Here is a 20,722-nt window from a genome sequence, read left to right on the forward strand (position 1 = left end):
AGAGAGTAGAAACTACGGTGGAACTGAAGAAATAGTTTCAGTTACAGTTACGTATCTGAACAAACTGGCAGCTTCCACTCTCTCCAACATTGCCGCCTCAAGCTGTTGTGTACTGACAGCAAACTAGTCCATAAAAACGGTGTGGTGTCATCAGCATTAACTAATCCCGATGAACAGTTTCCCAGTGCTACTCTAACATCATAACGAAACGGAGCCATCAATCCCCAAACAGCTAGCGCCTTTTTTTTTAGCAAGGGTTACTCAGAGTTGGAGAGGATAGCAAAGACTTGCTCACAGCTGCAAAATACATAAATTAAAAACCACATATGGATATACAGTTTTCCGACCAGCGCGCCTACTCGACACAACATGCATGTTTTCATACTCAACTAGCTTGCAGAAGCGCCAACTCACGGGATTTACTCAGTATGGAGAGGCGCTTTGCAACATCTACCATTGTCGGTCTTTGCTCCACATCAGGGTTCATACACTCCATAACAATTTTTGCCAGATCGCCAAGAAGCTCCAAATCTCTAGTCACTGCAATTTCCTTATCAAACAGCTCAGTTGCTTTCCTCCCCTGCTTGTGATTCTCAAGGAACTTCCTTGTTATACTATGAATATTAAAAGCTTTGGCCTCCTTTCTAGTAAGAAGCTCCAAGATGACAACTCCAAAACTGTAGACATCACTTTGTTTGGTCGGCAGGCGTGTTTCGAGGTATATTGGATCCATACAGCCACTGACATTGAAAGCTGCTGAAATACTTCTTGTACCTGTTAGCTCTTCTTTTAGAAACATCCTCGATATGCCAAAGTTTGTGATCTTTGGCTCAAATTTGTCATCTAAGAGTATATATTCTGGTTTCAAATCACCATGTAACATTATTGTATGGCCCTCTGTATGCATATAAGCTAGACCAGCTGCTGATACTGCAGCAATACTTAAACGCGTGCTCAAGTTGAGAGGCACTGTGCTGTTGCCGTGAAGAATGTCGTGGAGGCTATCTTTGGAGTAAAACTCATAGACTAGTATCGGGTCATCAACTTCAAGGCAACAACCTATGAGCCTAACAATGTTTTTATGATGGGCCTGAGATTGGATGATGACTTCATTTGTAAAAATATGAATCGCGAGCACCCCACGACTATATGGCTTCCTTACTACAATTGGTACATTATAAACCAAACCCTTGTAAACTTCTCCAAAGTCGCCTTTTCCAATTAAATTCGAATACTTCAAAATTGGCTTGAGCTCCCCCTTTTTGAAAAGTTTCAAATGTGACACATTCTCCAACATAGGCCCACCATTCTTTATGTAATTCTTGTGTGCTTTTGTGTTGAAGATGCCCAAATTGTTCAGCTTGTATAGCAAACCAGAGTTAGAGCTAGAAATGTTTGCAACTTGAGGGATGACATTTTGCTTTGCATATTGGGCTTTCCATAATGACCATTGATCACCAAGAGCATCTTCTTTACCTTGTTGCCAATGATCTTCCCTAGGTGTCCCAACATATTCCCCAAGTTCTTCTGTTTCAGCGCTTTCCTTAATGTCCTTTCCAAGGTATTCAGGTGAAAGCTTTGCACTTTCCCCTTGACAGTGTTGATCATTTAGGAAACTAACTTGCTGTTCAACAAATGATGAATTACTGATTCCAGTTTCAACGGTTCTTGACGTTTTGTCTAGTGTATCGACTATATGACTTGCAACAGGTCTCTTCTTTGGGTCCGAGTCCATGCACTCCATTCCTATCTTAGTGCATACTCTTACTTGTTCCAACTGTGTGTCCCTTTGATCTGATCCCTCCAACCGATTCCTCCAATTCTCAACTACCTAAAAAGTTGCAATCAGAAATTAAGATCTAGGTACTAAACTCTGACTATAAGTGATTTATAGCTACGGTACATATAGAGAAACAAAACATGCTGGAAATACCAAACAAAAAAATCATTAATTCATCCCTTACGGCTGAGAAGCCGTCTTGGGTTGAGATCCCACATCAGACTCACCTGTTAGTCCGCTCACATGTCGGAGCACTTACAAGCGGACTGAGATAACCATTTCTGTAGCAGTTTAATGCGATTTTATTGCTATATCTTAGGTAGTAAATGAGCTTATATGCAAGCGTAAATCATGATAATTACGCAATCAATGTGGTGCCAGATTAAAGTGGCGTGCTATACTAGATGATGTTTAAGACTAATTAATTTGGTTATCTGAGAGAGGATTCCTCCAAGTTAAATTTGATTGTAAGATATATAATAGTCATTAGAAAATATATCCTTTAACATGGAGGAAACACTTAACTTGTTCTTACATTCTCATCCTCTGGATAGCCTTTCTGTCCCGTGACTATCTCGACAATGATAACGCCAAGACTGTATATGTCTGACGCAAATCCTGGTTGTCCTCGGAAAAATTCTGGTGGTAAATATCCTCTGCGAGAGAATTTATAAAGTACAATCAATGGATGTCCCATGGTTATAACTTCATGTAAAAAAATCTTTCAAGAGACAGACTTACAAAGATCCATATAGGTTTAAAGTAGAAGCCCAGTTTTGATCTTCGCGGAGGCACACTGATAGACCGAAATCAGCAATTTTAGGTACCATGTGTTCATCTACCAATATATTACCAGGCTTTAGATCTAAATGGAGAATGCGTTTGTCATGGAGATGAAGTAATCCTTCACATATTCCTTTAATTATCTCATATCGCTTCCTCCATTCAAGTCCACACGATGCATCTGCAAAGGACATGGGCTTCATAGTTTCATTCATTATTAGATATATATAATGTATAATTGTAAATCCACGAGTACATAATAATGCAAAGCATCTTCAATGCTTTTTTCCAAAGATTCTCCATCCTATCTTCAAAAGGCAAGAAAGCAAATAAATACTAGTGAATGGTTTGATGTTGAAATAGGTATATGAATTTTTTGTCCATGTGCAACTTAACCTGCTATCGCACAGGTTGCTTCTCTTTTCACCATCGAAAAGAAAACTTCCCTTAATACGTTACATTATTCATGAATTTAATCCAAGGAAGAAAGAGAAATTATTTCCTACCTTGGGTAGATTGACCAGGCATACTCGAGCAAGCCCAACCTGGTTAGTTATGGTCACAGCTTTTGCTTGCCCACGTGTGGCGGGCCAATATTATTCATTTTTGTAAATCAAAAGCTAATATTTATTTTTTTCCTAAGTGAAATATGTTGTACGAGTGAAAATGAAGTGAATACAACCAGAGAATGGTCCTACAAAATAGGTTCCCGTCTTTCACTAACAAGGGCATTAATAAAGATACCGTAGATATAAATACAATTGTGAACTATGCAAGCTATTGACATGAAGTAAATAAAGTCACTCGCAATTTTCTCATGCAAGGCCACTCGTTGTAAGGGGTAACATAGACAAATATCACAAACATTATGCTAGTATATGATACTATCTCCATAGTACACGGTATTACAAAGTTGGTGTCCTAGAAGATCTCATTATTAGTTTGTAAAGTTAATTTTTCCTTGGTATGCTATGTTACCACAAGGCTCTCTTTTCTCATTCAATGACATCACATGTCACACATATGATTAGTTAGGGATACATGTGGTTGCAGGTTACCTGCACCTATGTTACTCTACTATGAGAGATATGAGTAATAAGTCACCACCTTTAAACAGGTAGATGCCGGCTATATTTAGGCGGCACACAGATTTTTCGAGTTTAAAGTTTGACTATTGATTTGACCAGCGAATCATGGATTATATGACATACAAGTTATAGCATTGAATTCGTATTCGAATAAAGTTTCTGATGGTATAAATTTTATAACAAGTAACACATATATTATTAGTCAAATCAGTGGTCAAACTTTAAACACACAAAACAAGGCCACCATGTGCATTGGGACGAAGAGAGTAGTTAGAAATAGTTTGAAAACATCTTGAAATTTCTCATTTAAAAGAGTAGTATTGTTCTACGCATTTGAAAACATCTCGAAAACATATTTATTTTCCTTATTAAATTTGTCTAAGCATACCAGTGATATAACTGTCCAGACTTCCATTGGCTACATATTCGAAACATAGTAACCAGTTTCGTATGTCCGATATGACTGTCTCCCCCTTAAAATCTGCAATTTCCCCCTTCATTTCATAACAGTATCCTAAAAAGCGCACTACGTTTTTGTGCTTGACCTTCATCAAGCACTTAACCTCTCTAAGAAACTTTTTCTCAGGCAAATCATATTTGGTCAACTTCTTCACAGCGATCATCCCTTTTCCCACTATCCCCTGCAGTCACAATGTGTATTTGTCAGCGTTAACTTGTGGGTATGGACGTGTGGTGGTGTTAATGTGATGTTCACATGTCTTTTATCTTCTACATCACTTGGTATTAGCTAGGATTCAGAAAGCTTAGCAAAGGTCATGCGTACCTTATAAACCACCGCAAACCCACCGCTTCCAATCCGCTGATCATCAGAGAAACAGTTTGTTATGGTTTCTAAAAGTGATAATGACACAGATGTTGGCTCTGCAGTTTCATCAATCAGCATGCGCTCCAGAAAGTCGACACCGGGTCTAGTACTAGTTTCACTATCCATTTGCAATCAATAGCAAGCCTTGATAACAAGAGAAAAAAATACCATTATATATACGCCCATAATATACCCGACTATACAAGTAGGCGTGAATACATAAAAAAGAATGGAGATCAGATATTAACATATCAACTCCCTATATATCTAGGTACTCAGGTATGTTTTCTAAAAATTAAAGACCTGTTACTTTCTTAGCCCTATGTCAACAAACGACGCACAAACAAAATTGCTACAATGAAAAAGAAAGCGCAAAGTGAAGCTGCAAGTTACATATAAACTGAAACAAAAGGATATCATGCAATTATGATTCCAGGACGAGAAGAAGCATGCAGACAACTACCATGAAGGATCAACGAAATCCCAGCCATTGCCAACCAGCATACGCATCTGGCTAGCGCATCTCCCGACAAAAACAAAGGGGCTGAAAGTGGCTAAAGTATGAGGAGAAGGTGTCCATGGTTGTAGTTAACTTGATCTATGACAGGTGTACATTTGACATATAGTGCTCATGAATAATCATAATACAAAACTATTTCGCTAAGTGTGTGAAAGTGCATCGAGGCCCGTACGCTGATTTAGGTAATTAATGATAACAATTAGGTATGTCATTTGTGATGTTATGTATCACTTTGAGTAATAGAGAAGTTGCACTATTAAAAGGCGATGCCGATAGGGAAAGAAAAGTGTCGGATATGCATACCCTTCCTCTTGTCACCAAAAAGCCATGTCAAAGTCAGGTCCCATAGCCAATATTCCTAGGTAGAGCTCCAGGCTCAGGGGAACACAAACTATTCGGGTCTCACAAGTAGACAGTCTGGATGTGTATCCTAGTGATGGACCATTCGGGCATCCATCCCGGTGCCTTCCGTCAGACTATGATACAGTTTGTTCGTCTAGCTCTCCACGTGTTCCATGTTGCGAGTCGGACAGTATGGGCAAGAATCAGGGGCACCATCCAGGTGCCCTCAGTTAGGGCAGGACTATCCGGGCTTCGATCCGGAGTGTCAAGGTGCAGATCTACCTAAGCCTTTGCCTTGAACACAATGTTGATCCAACTTTCAAAAGTACACCTGGACCATCCGGTTCCTTGTACCTGAACGGTCTGTATGAATAGAATTTCCTATAATGTGGACCGCTGCAATCTTCCCTCGTCAGTCCAGCAAAAGTACAAAAGAGAGGGCCGAACCTTGAACCTATTGGATTACCATTACCCTAAGAAAGTAGGTGTGGTCCGAACCTGATCCTCACATTTCCCTCTTAGGTTCAGAGGTCCAGTAACAGGTCCGTGCATGGTGACTTGCCACGAATACATTTTGATCCATCGATTAACCTTTCCATTACATACTTTCTAGTTTGCATAGCTGATGACATTGTATGCTTGGTTGTTGTACCTACTTTTTTTCTTCACGAAAAGTCTACCAACCTATTCATAATCCTCATTTCCTCCATCAAGCTATAAATACCCCCTCACTCCCTTAGTTGAGGGTTACTCTTCGAAAATATACACCTAAAGTTCCATAAGCCTTTTCCCACTGCTAGTTTCGATTTGACCCATCCCTAAGTAAGGGGACTGATGTCATTGCCAGATCTTGATGAGCTAGCCATTATTTGAGATCCAAGCTTTCCCCTTTCTTGATGAGCATTTTAGCAAGTTTCTCCGAGTCATATTAGATCTTGTTACTCTTGGAGGGCTCATAGGAGGTAGGAGTCAGCACATGCTTTCAACTTGTAATTTTCCCCAGAAGTTGTGATGGTTGGAGGAGTGATCCCTTTTTGGCGCCCGTAAAGTCCGCTACGGGGTGACACACACCCCCTGCAGCGCATATTCTTTTAAGTGGGCCGGTCCAATCGGCTCCCTAGTCAGTGGGTTTTTTCCAGTATAAGGAAGGTTCTCAGTTTTTCTGGTTCAGTTATTCTTTTTTCCTTTCTGTTTTTCTTTTTTCTTATTTAAATTGGTTTTCTTGTTTTTAAAAATATGAACATTTTGAAACTTGAACATTTTTTGAATTTGTAATTTTTTAAATCTGAACATTTTACAAAATCTGAACTTCTTAGAAAAAAGTCTGAACATTTTTCACATCAGAAGATTTTTCAAAACTGAACGTTTTTAAAAAATTGAATATATTTCAAATCTGAACTTTTTCATTTCACCGAAAAAATTGAGATCAAGATAAAAAAAAAGGAACAAAAAAGGTCTTATTGAGTGTCCAATGGAGCGAGTGAATTGGGCCTCCCCGGGATCACGCTTCAGGTGTTGCGTATGTAACAGACACACCAAGCGCTGAATAGGGGTACCCAGTTGGAGGACACCTCAAGATCCTCACTTAGTTGATAGAGCATGTACTTTGTTGGGTTTGCTCAAGGCGAAGAAAGCTAGATCTGAGGGATCTTATGGGGTTTGTTTTGTCACGGCCTTTTCAACGCAGATTAGAGCCCCATCAAGGACTTCAACGTCGACCTTGTTTTATGGATAACCAGCTACTGATTTTAGAGTAAATCATTAAGCAAACACTAACTGATCTCCTATCTATGGTTAATTAGCATGATTCAATCTGGACCATCCTCCAAGCACAAGGCGGACTAGTTGTATTAGTCTGCTATATAACAGGCGTAACTAGATACCAGGATCTTCAAAAGGAAGGATGAAACGACTGAGGTAGACCAAAATTAAATGAAAGCAATGTATATGCAGCCGGGTGTTGATAGATCGACGCCATCCATCTCAAGAGATTAGAGAGAGAAAGGGCTACATATGTAGAGACATACCACGGCAGGGGAGTAAATGAACTATCCCTTCTTGTCGAACCCGCCGGCCGGTGAGCAGACGTCAATGAGATCTGGATCACTACGGCCTGCCTGAGCTTTGAAGAAGACGAAGTACAGCCGCAGGATGCCTAGCCAGCGGCGTCAACGCTTGATGGTAGAGATTCCATGTTCTCCAGCCAGACTAGCTGCAATTATACATGATAATGGTTGTTGCGTCCACTGAACTAATGGCATGTGGTTTTCCTACTGACAGTCTGACGGCGTTTCCTTTTAAAACTGAAGACGTTCGGACGGACTTGTTCTCACTTATCTGTTCTCTAATCAGGCGTTATAATTAGCATAGATACTACTATAATGAATTGCAAAGGAAATTCTAGTACCCACAGACCTCCTCCTCCTATCTTCAGCTGACACCATTGACACGCCATTCTGATCTTCGTCGCCGGGAAGTTGCCGAGCTGCCTCATGTACTTCTCCATCCCACGCCGTATCCTTGGGAGAGTTTGCGCCGCCTTGGTGAGAAACACCGCCACCCGTGGCTCTCGAGCCGTCTGCCACCGCCGCAGCTCCTGTTCGACCGAACCGCCGCCAGGATATCCAGCTTTCCCGCTGCCGGACTGACCTCCATCATTAGTGCGAGAGAGAGTAGGTGGCACAGCAGGGGTGATACTAGGAGCTGCGCCGGCATCAATTGCTGGTGGAGGCAACCGGAATCAGGTGGCGGCGGTGGATTTAGGGATTTTTTGTTGTTGAAATGTGTGGATTTAGGGATAGTGAGAAAGAGAGAAACTACTGTTTTTGTTTTTTGAGGAAGCTTTGTGGAGAGGAGAGAAGAGCGGCAACTGTGTTGCCTTGAGTTGCATTGGATTTGACGGCCCAAGCCCATCATCCTGATTTCCTTTGCTTTTTCGTTTTCGCGACCATGGGCAGCTCTTTTCTTTCTCAAAAAAAAAAAAAAGTTCTTCTCTTTCTTCTCTTTTATTTACAACCCCCCCCCCCCCCCCCCCATCTTTTCACCACACGATGCAGCTTGATTTGTCGCAACTGACATCGACAGTTGACACAAACCTCTTTGCGACATTAACAAGGTTCAAATAATGTTTGCTATATTCAAAAGAAATGTTAACATGATAAAAAAATGTTCACGAATTCAAAAAATGTTGAAGGGTTTCAAAAATGCCTATGGTGGTTTGGAAAAGTGCTCACCACTAGTGGTTCAAAATAGTGTTCATGAAGTCCAAAATAATGTTAACATGATAAAATAATATGTTCACAAATTCAAAAAATGTTCACGGGCTTAAAAAATGGCCACGGTGGTTCAAAAAAAAATATTCATGGGTATTGTTCATGGTGGTTCAAAAAAATTTCTCACCAGTTATGGTTCAAAATAGTGTTCAAGAGGTCCAAAATAATGTTAGAGTAATAAAATAATATTTTCCTGAATTGAAAAAATGTTCATGGGTTTCAAAAATGGTCATGGTGGTTCGGAAAATGCAATACTAAGGGCTAATTTCAACATCTCTCAAGGCTTCTGTTTGGAAAGTTTGGGCTCCACAAAAATGTTTTTTTTGCTTGGTTGGTAATGCTAAATAGAATTTAAATGACGGATATAGATTACAAAGGAGAGGGTGTTCAAATTGTGGAAATTGCCCCCTTTGCAACTAATTAAATTCAAGAACCACCATCACATCTTCTCTACAAGGCTAAGTTCACTATGCGTATTTTGGAAGGAGATCCTTGCTTCGTGTGGCATCCATGATTTGACCTTGGAGCTTTGGGCCATCGAACCCGACATCAACACTTGCTCGGCCAAACTTGCTCTCCAAAGAGGGACAACTAAATTGGAAATTTGGAAAGCGATGAACGCGTGAGTCTTCTGTCACACTTCCTCAACCTCAACCACCCCGTCGTATCTAGAATCAAAGACAATGCCAAGGCTTGGAGCCTTGCCGGAGCTAAATGTTTTAGAAATTTAATTCTGGGAGAATAGACTTTATCTTAAAAGTTCTTGGACTTTCCCTAGGCAAATGTTTCTAAAACTTCTTCTCTATCAATAAAAGGGCAAATCTTTTGCCTTGTTTTTTTAAAGCGCCAGAGGTGTCAAATTATGGTGAGAACTGACTGAAAATTAAGTACTTGAAAACGAAATTTTTTGGGGGCCTCCTAGGTGAAGGAAGGAGAAAATGATTTTGTGCTAAGTAACTGGCACTAGCTCTGGTTCTAGCAGACAAACAACTGTGGGACATGCATATTCAACGGCCAAGCTGACATGAACTAGACGACTAGAGAAATTAATTTGGTGGCCATTTGTGACACCGCTTCACCATCATCGGAACGTTTTCTTCTTCCTTAGCTGAAGAAACAGAAATTTCATCAGATCACAGCAGAATGGAGCCATAAAAACTTGCAATTTGAAGAGAGAACTTACGTCGCTGCTGCGGCACTGTGGATGCATCCAGCCTCCACCTACACCTCTTGTATGGGCATTTAACTGTGAACCTACCTGGCTCACTTTTAATAACCTCATAATTATTCTTAGAGAGAAGGTAATACGTAGTAATTGCATTACGGCAGTCCATCATCGTTTGAAATACGGTGCCAATTGTTGGTAAGTCATCACCTTCGTAATCGGCTAAAACAAGGCTGTCATTGTTCTCATTCTTCTCTTCATCATCAGTATCATCAAATATGGCACCAAAAGCAATATCTTCCATATATTGATCCTCCATTGCCTGCTCACTGCATCGATCTACCAATTCAGGAAACATCAACTCATCCTCATCATCTTGAGGAGACTGATCCCCAATCTCTGCATCGTCCTCCACATCGACCGCAAAAACGATCTGGCTACCACTAGCTGTGGACCTACAAGGAGCGCCGCGGCGCACACTATTAGCAGAGGCAGCAACAGTAGAGAGACATGACGCCCGACCACCTGATGATGCCCCAGCACCAGATGATACCTGCCCCCTGTCCACATGGATACGAATTTTACCGAACCAGCAAGAAGCATTCAAAGCAAAAAAGAATTCCCAGATTGTCGTCGGAAATTAGTGGAACAAATCTTCGCTCCGTGCTGTTGAAATATTCAAAATGAACTGCATCGCGAGAGCTCCAGGTGTACTTATCGTAGATGTTAGCTTTGAAATCCCTCAACGATATGGTGGTTGCAACCACCGCATGGGAAGTAAAACCCATTCTTATAGTGTTTAGAATCACGCGTAAAGCTAGAATCCAGCCTAACCACCAGCCGAAAAGCCAGCGCTGAATCAATCCTATTCGAAAAGCAACACAGTTAGTTGAGCAACAACAATTGGCGCTCAAAAACTGCCTACTGTTAATTCAAATAGGCAGACGATGCTTACCTAGATGGAATCCATGCGTTAGATCCCTCCGATTTCCAATCTTCTCCGTGGCTGACGGGAAGAGGCGGCACACCAGACGAACATACAAAGGGGACAGGGGTAGATCCAGATCTGGTGGAGGCGAAGCCCTCTTCGCCTCCCGGGGGTGGTGGTGGGGGTGGGGGCGGCTCGGTGGCGGATGACGCCATAAGGTAGGTGGGCAAGACGGCGTGGCGGCGGAGGGGCGGTGTGTGAGCTCCTCCAGTCTCGGGCGGAGGGGAAAGCTTTGGGTCAGCTCCTCCAGTCAACAGTCAACACAATTCGAAAGCAACGGTAAATTCACAACCACCGCGGCTCCCTAGCCGTCACCGATAACGGTCAAGGTCTCTGACCAGACGGGCAACCCTCCCGTCCGAGCGTCTACGAGGGGTTTCAAACTAGAGGGAGGGGAAAACTGAGAAAAAATTAAGCGGCTGGGGAAAACTAGTACAACTAACGAACCAGGGGCACGAGAGCAGAAAACCTATTTTTTAAAAGCGCCAGAGGTGTCAAATTATGGTGAGAACTGACTGAAAATTAAGTACTTTAAAACGAAAATGTTTTTGGACCTCCTAGGTGAAGGAAGGAGAAAATGATCTTGTGCTAAGTAACTGGCACTAGCTCAGACAAACAACTGTGGGGCATGCATATTCAACGGCCAAGCTGAGAGGAACTAGACGACTAGAGAAATTAATTTGGTGGCCATTTGTGACACCGCTTCACCATCATCGGAACGTTTTCTTCTTCCTTAGCTGAAAAAAGACAGAAATTTGATCAGATCACAGCAGAATGGAGCAATGAAAACTTGCAATTTGAAGAGAGAAACTTACGTTGCTGCTGCGGCACTTCCTCTTGCGGCAGTTGGTGGACCTCGGAGGAAGGCGTGCATAGCACCTAAGTACGAATCAATCAATGGCGGAGTTCGACAAGTCAGGTACTAGAGTATGTAAGAGGACAAGTCAGGTACTAGAGTATGTGAGAGAGCGAAATCGAGCATGTATGCTATAGGGGCGCGCGCGGGGTACGTACTTTCGGCAGACCATCTTGTTCTCGTTGTAGCTTTGCGCAAGATCCCGGAGGGTGGGCTCGTAGTAGCGGCACCAGCCCCGGCCAGGGTAGCTGTAGCCGCGGCCGCCGCGGAGGCCGAGCGCGAGGTGCAGCGTCGACTCCTTGTAGATGCCGTAGTCGGCGAGCGTTCGGCCGTCCTCCGCCTCTAGCTGCTTCCCGGCGAAGACGAGCGACGGTAGCTCGTCATCGATATCGTCGGAGGTGGCGAGGCTTCCTTGCTTGTGCTGGATCTGGGCCTTGATGCTGCCGACCGTGTCGCTGCTCTCGACCTCCAGCGTGAGAGTCTCCCGGTGACTGTCTTCACGAAGACCTGCATCGTCGTGGGTGGAGGTGGTGCCGTCTGCCGTGGTGGGATCGATGAGCAGCGCCGCGGACGTGCATATATGCAGCGTTGGAGGAAGCATAAACGCGGCCTCTACGGGAACCCAGTAGGCCACGGTAACGGGAATACTACGTGGTCGGCACGGATAGTCAGAGGATTCCGAACGTCTAGGATATGAGCATGCTGTTCCCCACTCCGCCGCCGCCGGTCCTGTTCTGTCGAAGGAATACATGAGCGTCGTCGAGGGAGCAGTGCAAAGAAGACGAGAGAATTGGACGGCCTGGGTGAGGGGGTGTGGTGGTGGTGATGGCGCAGTTGGCGGGGACGAGGAGATCATCCCGCAAAAGTTACCCTTACCGAGGTCTTGTAGTGCTTCTATAACCACATCAAAACGATGGAGGGAATAAAATGGAAGCCACAGATTCAGACCATGCAACCAAGGGATAAACACTAGAAAAGCAGACGAACAATCCGACAGAGCTTTTCATACCGGCTGGAGCGGTCGATCCAGGCCTGAGAGGGCGTGCTTCTACCGCAGTTTGGAGATTATGATTTCAAGGATTCGTTAACTTCAGAAAAACACAGAAATTAAATGTTGCCACACATAACCATTTACGACGTAAACATGTAATCAAGCTGGTTATCTTATCAACGATGGACCTTCACATGTGCAAACAGTTGCCAACTGCCTTTGAGTTGAGAACCACATTGGACTGTTATGTGCATTGTTTTTTCAAATTTTGCAGGGTCAGCTATATGATTCATAGTTGAGGGTCAAATGAGCCAGACCAAAAACTTGAGAAGTCAAAAGAACTTCTTCCTTTTATTTTGAAATAATATCACTATATTAGGTCAGCAAGCCGCCTCATTAAAAACCTTCCAGCCCCCTTCGAAACCCTGGTAAGGAAAAGAGTGTGTAAGAAACTTGCCGCCTTTCAATCAAATCACCATTACATCATCAATGAGTTTAGCTAGAATAAAACTAGGGGGTTCACCAACCCAGTCAGTTTACTTTGTTTAAAAAACACTCTCTAGCTAACTCATGAGCAACTTCATTTGCTTCTCTATGGCAAAAACGATAGTGGACATTTCCAATATTTATAGCATAGTCGACGCAGTCAGCATATATAGCTGATGATGTATTCCACCATGTATTCTCCCCAGTACAGGCCTCAGACAGTTTCCAAAGAATCTGACTCCATCACAATATTATTACAACCCATCTCACTAGCAAGTTTGAGTCCCTCCCTCATAGCATAAGCTTCAGCAGTTGTTGCAGAATCAATATTTGCCAAGAAAGTAGATGAGGCTGCAACAAACTTCTTCCTTTAATTTAACTATAGATAGACTAGATGGGCACTTGGCGGTTTATTTTATGGACATGCAAATAACTAGATGAGCCAGTTGGACCAGACAAAGCCCGCCAGCATCCATCTACCGGTTGCCAGCATAGCATCGCCTGCAGGGCTCCAGCACCTCAAATTGAACAGCTGAGGGAACTCTCCCAAAGATGTACCTGCCCGCAGCCTCCACAGCTCTATCAGCATATTCGACATCTCTCTCACTCATACAACAGCATTTGTGACTCTCTCCTGAGGCGGTGCATTTGCCAGCATCACCAGGCTTCCGACCACCAGTTGTGTCCAGCGTGAGAGACTCGAGCGAAGGAGCACTCCCGAGGATGTGGATCACAAGCTTAATCAGCCTCTTCGCTGAATGGAAGCCCATGATTTTCACCCGTTTGAGGCGATCATGCTGGTATGCCGACTCCCCACTTGCGTATAAATCGTCCCCAGTAACACAATCGTTTATTATATCATCTCTCTCTACCTGCAAACGGAGTGTATGATCACCACTAATATTATTGTTCTTTGATAACAAATGATTTAGAAGGATAAATAAGGCCACAATCGTTTACAAGATATGCCCGAATGTTTTTCCAACTGGTAGTATAGCACTAGAAGAAATGAATAGTTACTTACATGCAAGATGAAAGATTCCAAGGCTGGAGAAGCATCAAGAAAAGAAACCACGGAAAATATATCATAGATAGGGGAGTCTCTTGATCTCAGAAAGTCTAATCCCTAAGCTCTTGAGGTGGAGGAGCTTGTCAGGAAGCATTGGAGTGTTGACATTCTGAAGAACAAGTTCAAAGACTAATTATGTATGGTGCTTTTCAGTATAACAACTAAATACTAGTCTACTGATACCTAATTACCTATATAAATATAATCCGATTAAAATGTAAAAAATAAAACATTCCTCACCACAGGATATCAGGGTAAGCCTCTCGACATGGCGAGCGATAAATGGAAGGTTGGCTCGACCATAAGAGAGAATTCTTGATGGAACGAAAGATGCCAAGTACACATCCTTAAGTTGGGAAGGATATCTGATACTAATCTCGACTGGGGACCCAATATAGTGAAAAGTAGAGAGATTTGGAGCACTAATCTCTATCGCCTGCATCTCGTACCACCTTGTAACCGCGAGGAACTTTAGCTTCTGCAGTGTAAAAGGTATCTTCAAGCAAATTATCGCACTGCATATTTGCAACCTTTCCAAGCCGGAAGATTTTGAGAGCAACTGCTGTAATCCGTCCTCAGTAATGTGAACATAAACAAGATCTAAACTTTTCAACCTTTTAAAGCAACCTAGTGTTTCTATGGGATGAAAAATGCAGTCGAAGAGATAAATGGACTCAATCGGACTAGTATTTGTCTCATCAAATAAAACTGAATATGGGAAGCAGTACTTTTCCTTCATGGAAGTAGGAAGCGAAAAACTTAGTTCATTGATCCCAGATTTGATAGCAATCTGAAGCCACCGGTCTAGATAGGAGGCAATCGAACTTATACACCATAGAAGATCAATTCTAAGTTTCTTCACCTTCATCCCATTTTCAGAATAATTATTAAGAATTTTGTCAATTTTATTGATGTAACGTGTTTCACGTCCCTCGAATTTATCGTCGGTCGACCGAAGTGTTTGCCAGTTGAGTATGAGGTTTGAATAGCATCTCCATGAGCGAAGAAATCCGCGTGACACGCAGGCAGCACGGGCAGCATCTTGCAGTGGGAGGAGGGAATGTATATGATGTAACATATCCTGCAGAAGCATGGTTGACAAGTTCAATAGTTACTGTAGCTAGAACCAACAGCGACTTCACTTGAGATAAAAAACAAAATGTATATAATGCTAATTGGCACATGTGCGTTGCATCAAGACCTCCATTTGGAAAAGCATACTGGATGAAGTTTACGTTAATTGTTGATCAAGAGTAATAAAAAAGTGGGCATCCTAGTGTTACACCCAAATACATCATGTGTCAACAAGCAGTTAAATAACCTTGGGAGTTATTCGCAATCTATACCTCAGGAAGTTTGTCAAGCTCAAGGTACTGTCTCGCATTCGGGGCACCTTGGCAAATATCATCATCTTCACAGGTTTGCGCCTTTGTTTCAGCCGACGAAACCCTCAATCCCTTGTCTGCAGCAGTGCATTTGGGCTGGTTAATATGGTTCCATCATGCCACTTTAAAAACTCTGCATGTGAACACTAGAGTAGGAGCGTGTAATTGCAGTGATTTCTCTGAATTTTCAAGCTGCATTGAGATTTCCAATCTGGCAATCTTAGTTCCTTGCATAATCTACTACTGCTTGCGTAGTAGAAGATTGACCTTTTTTTCACAGCCAATTTCCTGCAATTTATCGCAACCTCGGTGCAGTTAAGATGCTCAGGTGCTAATGATTAATGAATCGACGGTGGAGGACCTCTTGGTCTGCCGCTAGGAGCTAAAGACTGGTTTGGACGAGCTCACCGAGGGCTAACGCCGTAAGATTGATGCGGAGATTTGGTGGACCAAGGACCTGGGATTCGGAGAAGGATAAGTACCTACAGAAGGAGCGTCGAGTTCCGGCAGCCGCTGCTGTGTCCTGCCCTCGGCGCCATGGATCTCCTCCACGCACGCTCTCTTGTGCCGACGTCGGGGAGAGGAGGACATGGCGGCGGCGAGCTAAGCGAAGCGGGGAATCAACCACAGTTGTCCGCAGGTTCAGTTAGAGCCTGTTAGTGTCTAGCAGGCCCCGTATAACCCGTCCACCCCGTAAAATTCCGGCGGGATACGGGGCAGACGCGATTTGGGACATCTAGCAGGTCCCGTATTCGGGCCGGCCCATTTCGGCGGAATACGGAACCCAGGAAATCGGTCCCGTCGCCCCGTACTTATACTAGGCGCAGGTGCGAGTGAGGGGTTAACCCCTCACTCGCAACCCTAGCTCCGCCGTGCGCCGCCGCCTCCGTACTTAGCTCCGACGAGCAATTCCTCACTCCCCCGCGCTGCATTCCACCCCAGATCCGGCATGGACGCCTGCCGCCGCAGTACCGCCTCGCCGGCGAGCGGATCGAAGCGATCCCGCTCGCCGGACAACGTGGAAGATGCGTGGCGGCGCCAATGCAAGAGATCCACCGCCGGGAGCCGGCGTGCGGCCTGCAGGTACGCCGGCGCCGCGTACGTCCCGCCGAAGCTCATTGACTTTGCGGCGAGCGGGTGCTGGTACAACGAGGAGGCCCCCGACTTGTTGAAGGCGCTACGACAGTTCCTCAAGGACGACGCCAAGAGGAAGAGGGCGGAGGAGGAAGAGGTGGCGGCGGCCATCGCCGCCGCGAAGGAGGCGGAGTTGCGGGAGGCGGAGGCGGAGGCGGACTCGTACCTAGTCGACCTCCCCGAGTAGGATCGCGCATTCTGGATGTAGAATCATTGATCCGTATGTATGATCCGTAGTATGATCAATGAAGATGAACTTCCCGGGGTTTTTATTTTTGAAAATACGGAGCGAAATACGGGGTCTGCTAGACGGAATGACTCTTCCGTTAGCAATTTTTCGATACGGGGCGAAATGCGAGCGTTATACGGAGCAGCGAAATACGGGACCTGTTAGACATGCTCTTAGAATCGCATTGGACTTTTGGCCCTGTAATTTAATTTGATTTTGTTTTAAGTGTGTCTTTTATAGCACGGATTAGTTTCCTGATACGATCCCAGGAGTCCTTTTTTTTGTGTTCTCTTCATCTTTTCCTTTTTCATTCTTCATTTTTAATTTCTTATTTCTCTTTCCACTGATTTTTTTTCTGTTTTGATTTGTTACAAGTTACAAATCTTTACTTTCCTTTATAATAGGTGAATACTTTTAATCTCGTGGACATACATCGCTCTGTATAATCTCCAATCACTGGTGGAAAAAGGGACTTTGGTCGCGGTTGGCAACTGCCATTAGTCGCGGTTGCGCAACCGCGACCAAAGTAGCGCGACTAAAGGCCCCCCCCTTTAGTCGCGGTTCCTTACGAACCGCGACTAAAGGCCCGTCCACGTGGGCCGCAGGCGAGCGCCAGGGCGGAGGACCTTTAGTCGCGGTTCTTCTGGCAAACCGCGACTAAAGGCCTCCGCAGGGTTTAGGGTTTAGCCCCCCCCTCCCCCTAAATCTGGTTTCTTTTTAATTTGTATTGTTTTATTTCTTTTGGGTTTTAATTTTGAAGGAGTTTCACATATTCTACGGTACTACATACATGCATATGAATGTACAATTTCAAACAAATTTGAAATTAGAACCAAAAAGAATTCAAGAGGAATATACAATATATATTCAATATCGGATGGCCATATACAATATATATTCAATATCGGATGACCATATACAATTTTGAACAAGTTTCCATCCATAATTTAGTGCATATAAAGTTCTACGTCATCGTAATGGTGTTCTCCTCTAGGATCGATGACTTCCCTCGCCAACCATCCAGCTAGTTCCTCTTGAAGTGGTCGGAAGCGAGCTTCTGGACTAAGCGTCTTCCGGAGGTTATTCCTCAGGATGTTGTTCTCACACTTCTGGTCCCGCTCATTGCAGTATCTCCGGATCCTCTCACAAACATAGTATCCACATAGATTGGTCCCCGGTGGCTGAATATCCCCAGTCGTCCGCACTGCCATTTTAAAATGTAGCTCTTTTTTGAATTCACCGACCTTGGTATCTACGAACCGTCTCCAAACCCTACGAGGCAAAGAAAATTAAATGAACAAGAGAGTTATTAATTAGTTACTTGATATTAGGAAATGATGAACGAAATAGGCCGATCGATATAGAGCGCAAATGAATGAAAATAATTACTTTTGCATCATTTTTCTCATGTCGGCCCAAAGCGCCGGATCCATATTCAGAGAGTCGTGGACGAGAACTGAGGAGGTCTGAACTTGAATTACCATAAGAATCCCGTGGAACCTGCGGACACGATACATGCACGATCATGCATAACTCATCGATTAGCCACATACCATGCATGGAGTAAACAAAAGAGAATGTGCTCAAGACAGAAACACTCACCCAAAATGGTAAGGAAATAGAATATCACTTTTGAGTTTCTGTTTTCTAATAAACCGCCACAGGTCATCCTCCACGTCGGCGGGGTGGTGTTCTAACACATATGAATTAACGATTTGTGGGTCAATGAACCCAACATCATGGATGTTCCTTATTCGCATTTCCCGCTTCTTCATTCTGCATAATAGCGTACACAACAAGATAGTTAGGACAATATATATATATATATAGTGCAGGCAATGAACGAGATGGGGTAGAAATTAATAAATCACTTACAGAACGTAGCAACTGATGATAGATTTGTCGAGGTCGCGCAGATTGAACAGCTGGAACAATTCACTCAGATGAATTTGTACATAGTAATGTTTGAAGTGATGCTCATATCTAACTTCCGCATAGATATAGTCTTTGGCGTTTTTATGTTTTATGTAACCCTTGTACCAATTTAGCAGACCTTTCATTTGTCGAGGTAGATCCTCTTCCTGCGCAGGCTCGACGAGAGGGCCATTCTTCACATATGTAAATACTACGTCCTTCATTGGCGCCTTATCAAGGCCTAACAGTGCACGAAGAGTGATACCTAAGTCGGCCGCTTGTTCTCTGGCACTCGTTACAGTCAATCCATGTGCTGCCGCAGCTGCTATGATATCGGGGGCATCCAGACCGGCGGCTTGCACTATGAGCGGGGCGATCGATTGTTTACTTTGTTCCCCGAGCTGGGCAACTTCTTTCCCCCTTTCTAAATTTTTCTCGGCCTCCTCCAAGGCTTTCTTCTCCGCCAACTCTTGGTTCCTCTTGAACGCGAGTGCTTGCCTACGAAGTTCACGTAAATAGTCGTCAGGCAGATTCTTCGCGGCTTGGGACGGTGTGTTCAAAAATGACTTAGCCCAGCTCTTTTCCTTGTCAGAAAATACTTGCTTGGGCTCGGGCTCTCTTTTCTTCTTGCAGTCCGCCTTCCATTTCTCATATTCAGCAGCCGCGCGTGCGTCGACTTCCTCGGCACTACGTTCCCAAGGCCTTGTGGGGAGAGGCTTCAGTGATGGCTCTGGTATCTTTGTGGTTCTAGGTATATAAGGGTCCGGGTTAATAACCCAGGACTGCTTCTGCTTCTTCGCCGGAGGTGGATTGGGGGGCGGTGTCTGATCACCCGCCGGACGAGGACTGGGGGGTGGCGTCTGCTTACCCGCCGGAGGTGAATTGGGGGGCGGCGTCGGCTGACGTGAAGGAGGTGTAGGTGAAGCACCACCACCACCACCGCCACCGCCACCGTCACCGCCACCGCCACCGCCACCGCCACCGCCACCACCACCGCCACCACCACCACCGTAGGGGGGTGGACTTGTTGGCGCCTCGCCTGGAAACTTGATAAATTTCTTCTGCCATAGAATGAACTGGCGCTTGACATCTCCAAGTCTTTTCACCCCTTCAGGTGTAGCAATGTCAATGTCCAGGTCCTCAAACCCTTGGACTATCTCCTCCACCGTGACACGAGCATAGCCATCTGGAATGGGGTTGTTGTGGTGGAGTGCTCCAGGTGGTAAAGCACTGCCGATGGCTACCTTCATGGACATGTTCCCGATAGGATAATACAGATGACATGCTTTCATCTCCTTTATATCGTCCACGGGGTAGCGAGGAGGCTCCGGTGCAGTAATTTCGACCACCAGAGGCTCCGGTGCAGTAATTTCGATCGTCGGTGCACCAGCCGGTGAGGCCTCCGTGGAAGCCACGCTGCTTCTTCTCCGCTGCTGGCTTCCGAGATCCATTGGATGATCTTCATGCTGCGCCCGAGCTGCATCTCTTTCGGCGACTAGTACACTCACGGTTTTCTTCATCACATCCATTTCCGTTACCAACTTCGCCACAACATCTGCATCCCGATCCATCTTTCTCTTATGGCTTCTGTAACCGTACGGGTCATCGTTCTGGGGGAACCCTACTTTCCACGGAATGGGCCCCATGCCTCGTACACGTCCTCCGTGTTCAGGATTCCCGAGGGCTTTTGTCAGGGCGTCGTTCTCTCTGTTGAACTTGATCCTCCCCTCTTGAGCATCCCTCATTGCCTCAATAAGCTTTTGGGTGGGTGTAATTATTTTGCCCTGATAAACACACTCCCCTGTCTCCGGGTTCAGCGATCCCCCATGCCCGTACCACCAGCTTTTGGCCCTTGGGTCCCATCCCTCCGTGCACTGGACGGATTCCTCGCGCC

At 44.5% G+C, this 20,722-nt stretch overlaps 2 protein-coding genes and 1 pseudogene across 2 annotated transcripts; all 3 read right to left on the reverse strand.

Annotated features, from left to right (window-relative positions):
- Positions 1 to 264: 264 nt before the first annotated feature.
- On the reverse strand, positions 265 to 8,145 carry LOC127308847 (uncharacterized). The gene is made up of 6 exons (XM_051339751.2): positions 7,367 to 8,145; positions 4,436 to 4,621; positions 4,040 to 4,292; positions 2,522 to 2,744; positions 2,316 to 2,436; positions 265 to 1,831 (listed from the first exon to the last, which is right to left on the reverse strand). The coding sequence occupies exons 2-6, from the start codon at positions 4,601 to 4,603 to the stop codon at positions 386 to 388; spliced, it is 2,211 nt and encodes a 736-aa protein (XP_051195711.1). The 5' UTR covers positions 4,604 to 4,621; positions 7,367 to 8,145; the 3' UTR covers positions 265 to 385.
- Positions 8,146 to 11,474: 3,329 nt separating this feature from the next.
- On the reverse strand, positions 11,475 to 12,176 carry LOC127310777 (uncharacterized; annotated as a pseudogene).
- Positions 12,177 to 13,076: 900 nt separating this feature from the next.
- Positions 13,077 to 16,155, reverse strand: LOC127308846 (F-box/LRR-repeat protein At5g02910-like). The gene is made up of 4 exons (XM_071821402.1): positions 16,034 to 16,155; positions 15,513 to 15,628; positions 14,122 to 15,247; positions 13,077 to 13,969 (listed from the first exon to the last, which is right to left on the reverse strand). Exons 1-3 carry the CDS (start codon positions 16,140 to 16,142, stop codon positions 14,354 to 14,356), a joined length of 1,119 nt encoding a protein of 372 aa, XP_071677503.1. The 5' UTR covers positions 16,143 to 16,155; the 3' UTR covers positions 13,077 to 13,969; positions 14,122 to 14,353.
- Positions 16,156 to 20,722: the final 4,567 nt, after the last annotated feature.

Source organism: Lolium perenne, chromosome 6, assembly GCF_019359855.2.
Source record: "Lolium perenne isolate Kyuss_39 chromosome 6, Kyuss_2.0, whole genome shotgun sequence".
Lineage (NCBI taxonomy): Eukaryota > Viridiplantae > Streptophyta > Magnoliopsida > Poales > Poaceae > Lolium > Lolium perenne.

Coding starts and splice junctions, on each gene's coding strand:
- LOC127308847 (XM_051339751.2), bottom strand. CDS start 4,603: ATGGATAGTGAAACTAGTACTAGACCCGGTGTCGACTTTCTGGAGCGC. Junction 2,745..4,039: donor TCTGGACAGTTATATCACTG/GTATGCTTAGAC, acceptor TGTCCTTTGCAG/ATGCATCGTGTGGACTTGAA. Junction 2,437..2,521: donor TTAAACCTATATGGATCTTT/GTAAGTCTGTCT, acceptor ATTCTCTCGCAG/AGGATATTTACCACCAGAAT.
- LOC127308846 (XM_071821402.1), bottom strand. CDS start 16,142: ATGTCCTCCTCTCCCCGACGTCGGCACAAGAGAGCGTGCGTGGAGGAG. Junction 15,629..16,033: donor ACTCGACGCTCCTTCTGTAG/GTACTTATCCTT, acceptor GCACTGCTGCAG/ACAAGGGATTGAGGGTTTCG. Junction 15,248..15,512: donor AGCTTGACAAACTTCCTGAG/GTATAGATTGCG, acceptor ATGCTTCTGCAG/GATATGTTACATCATATACA.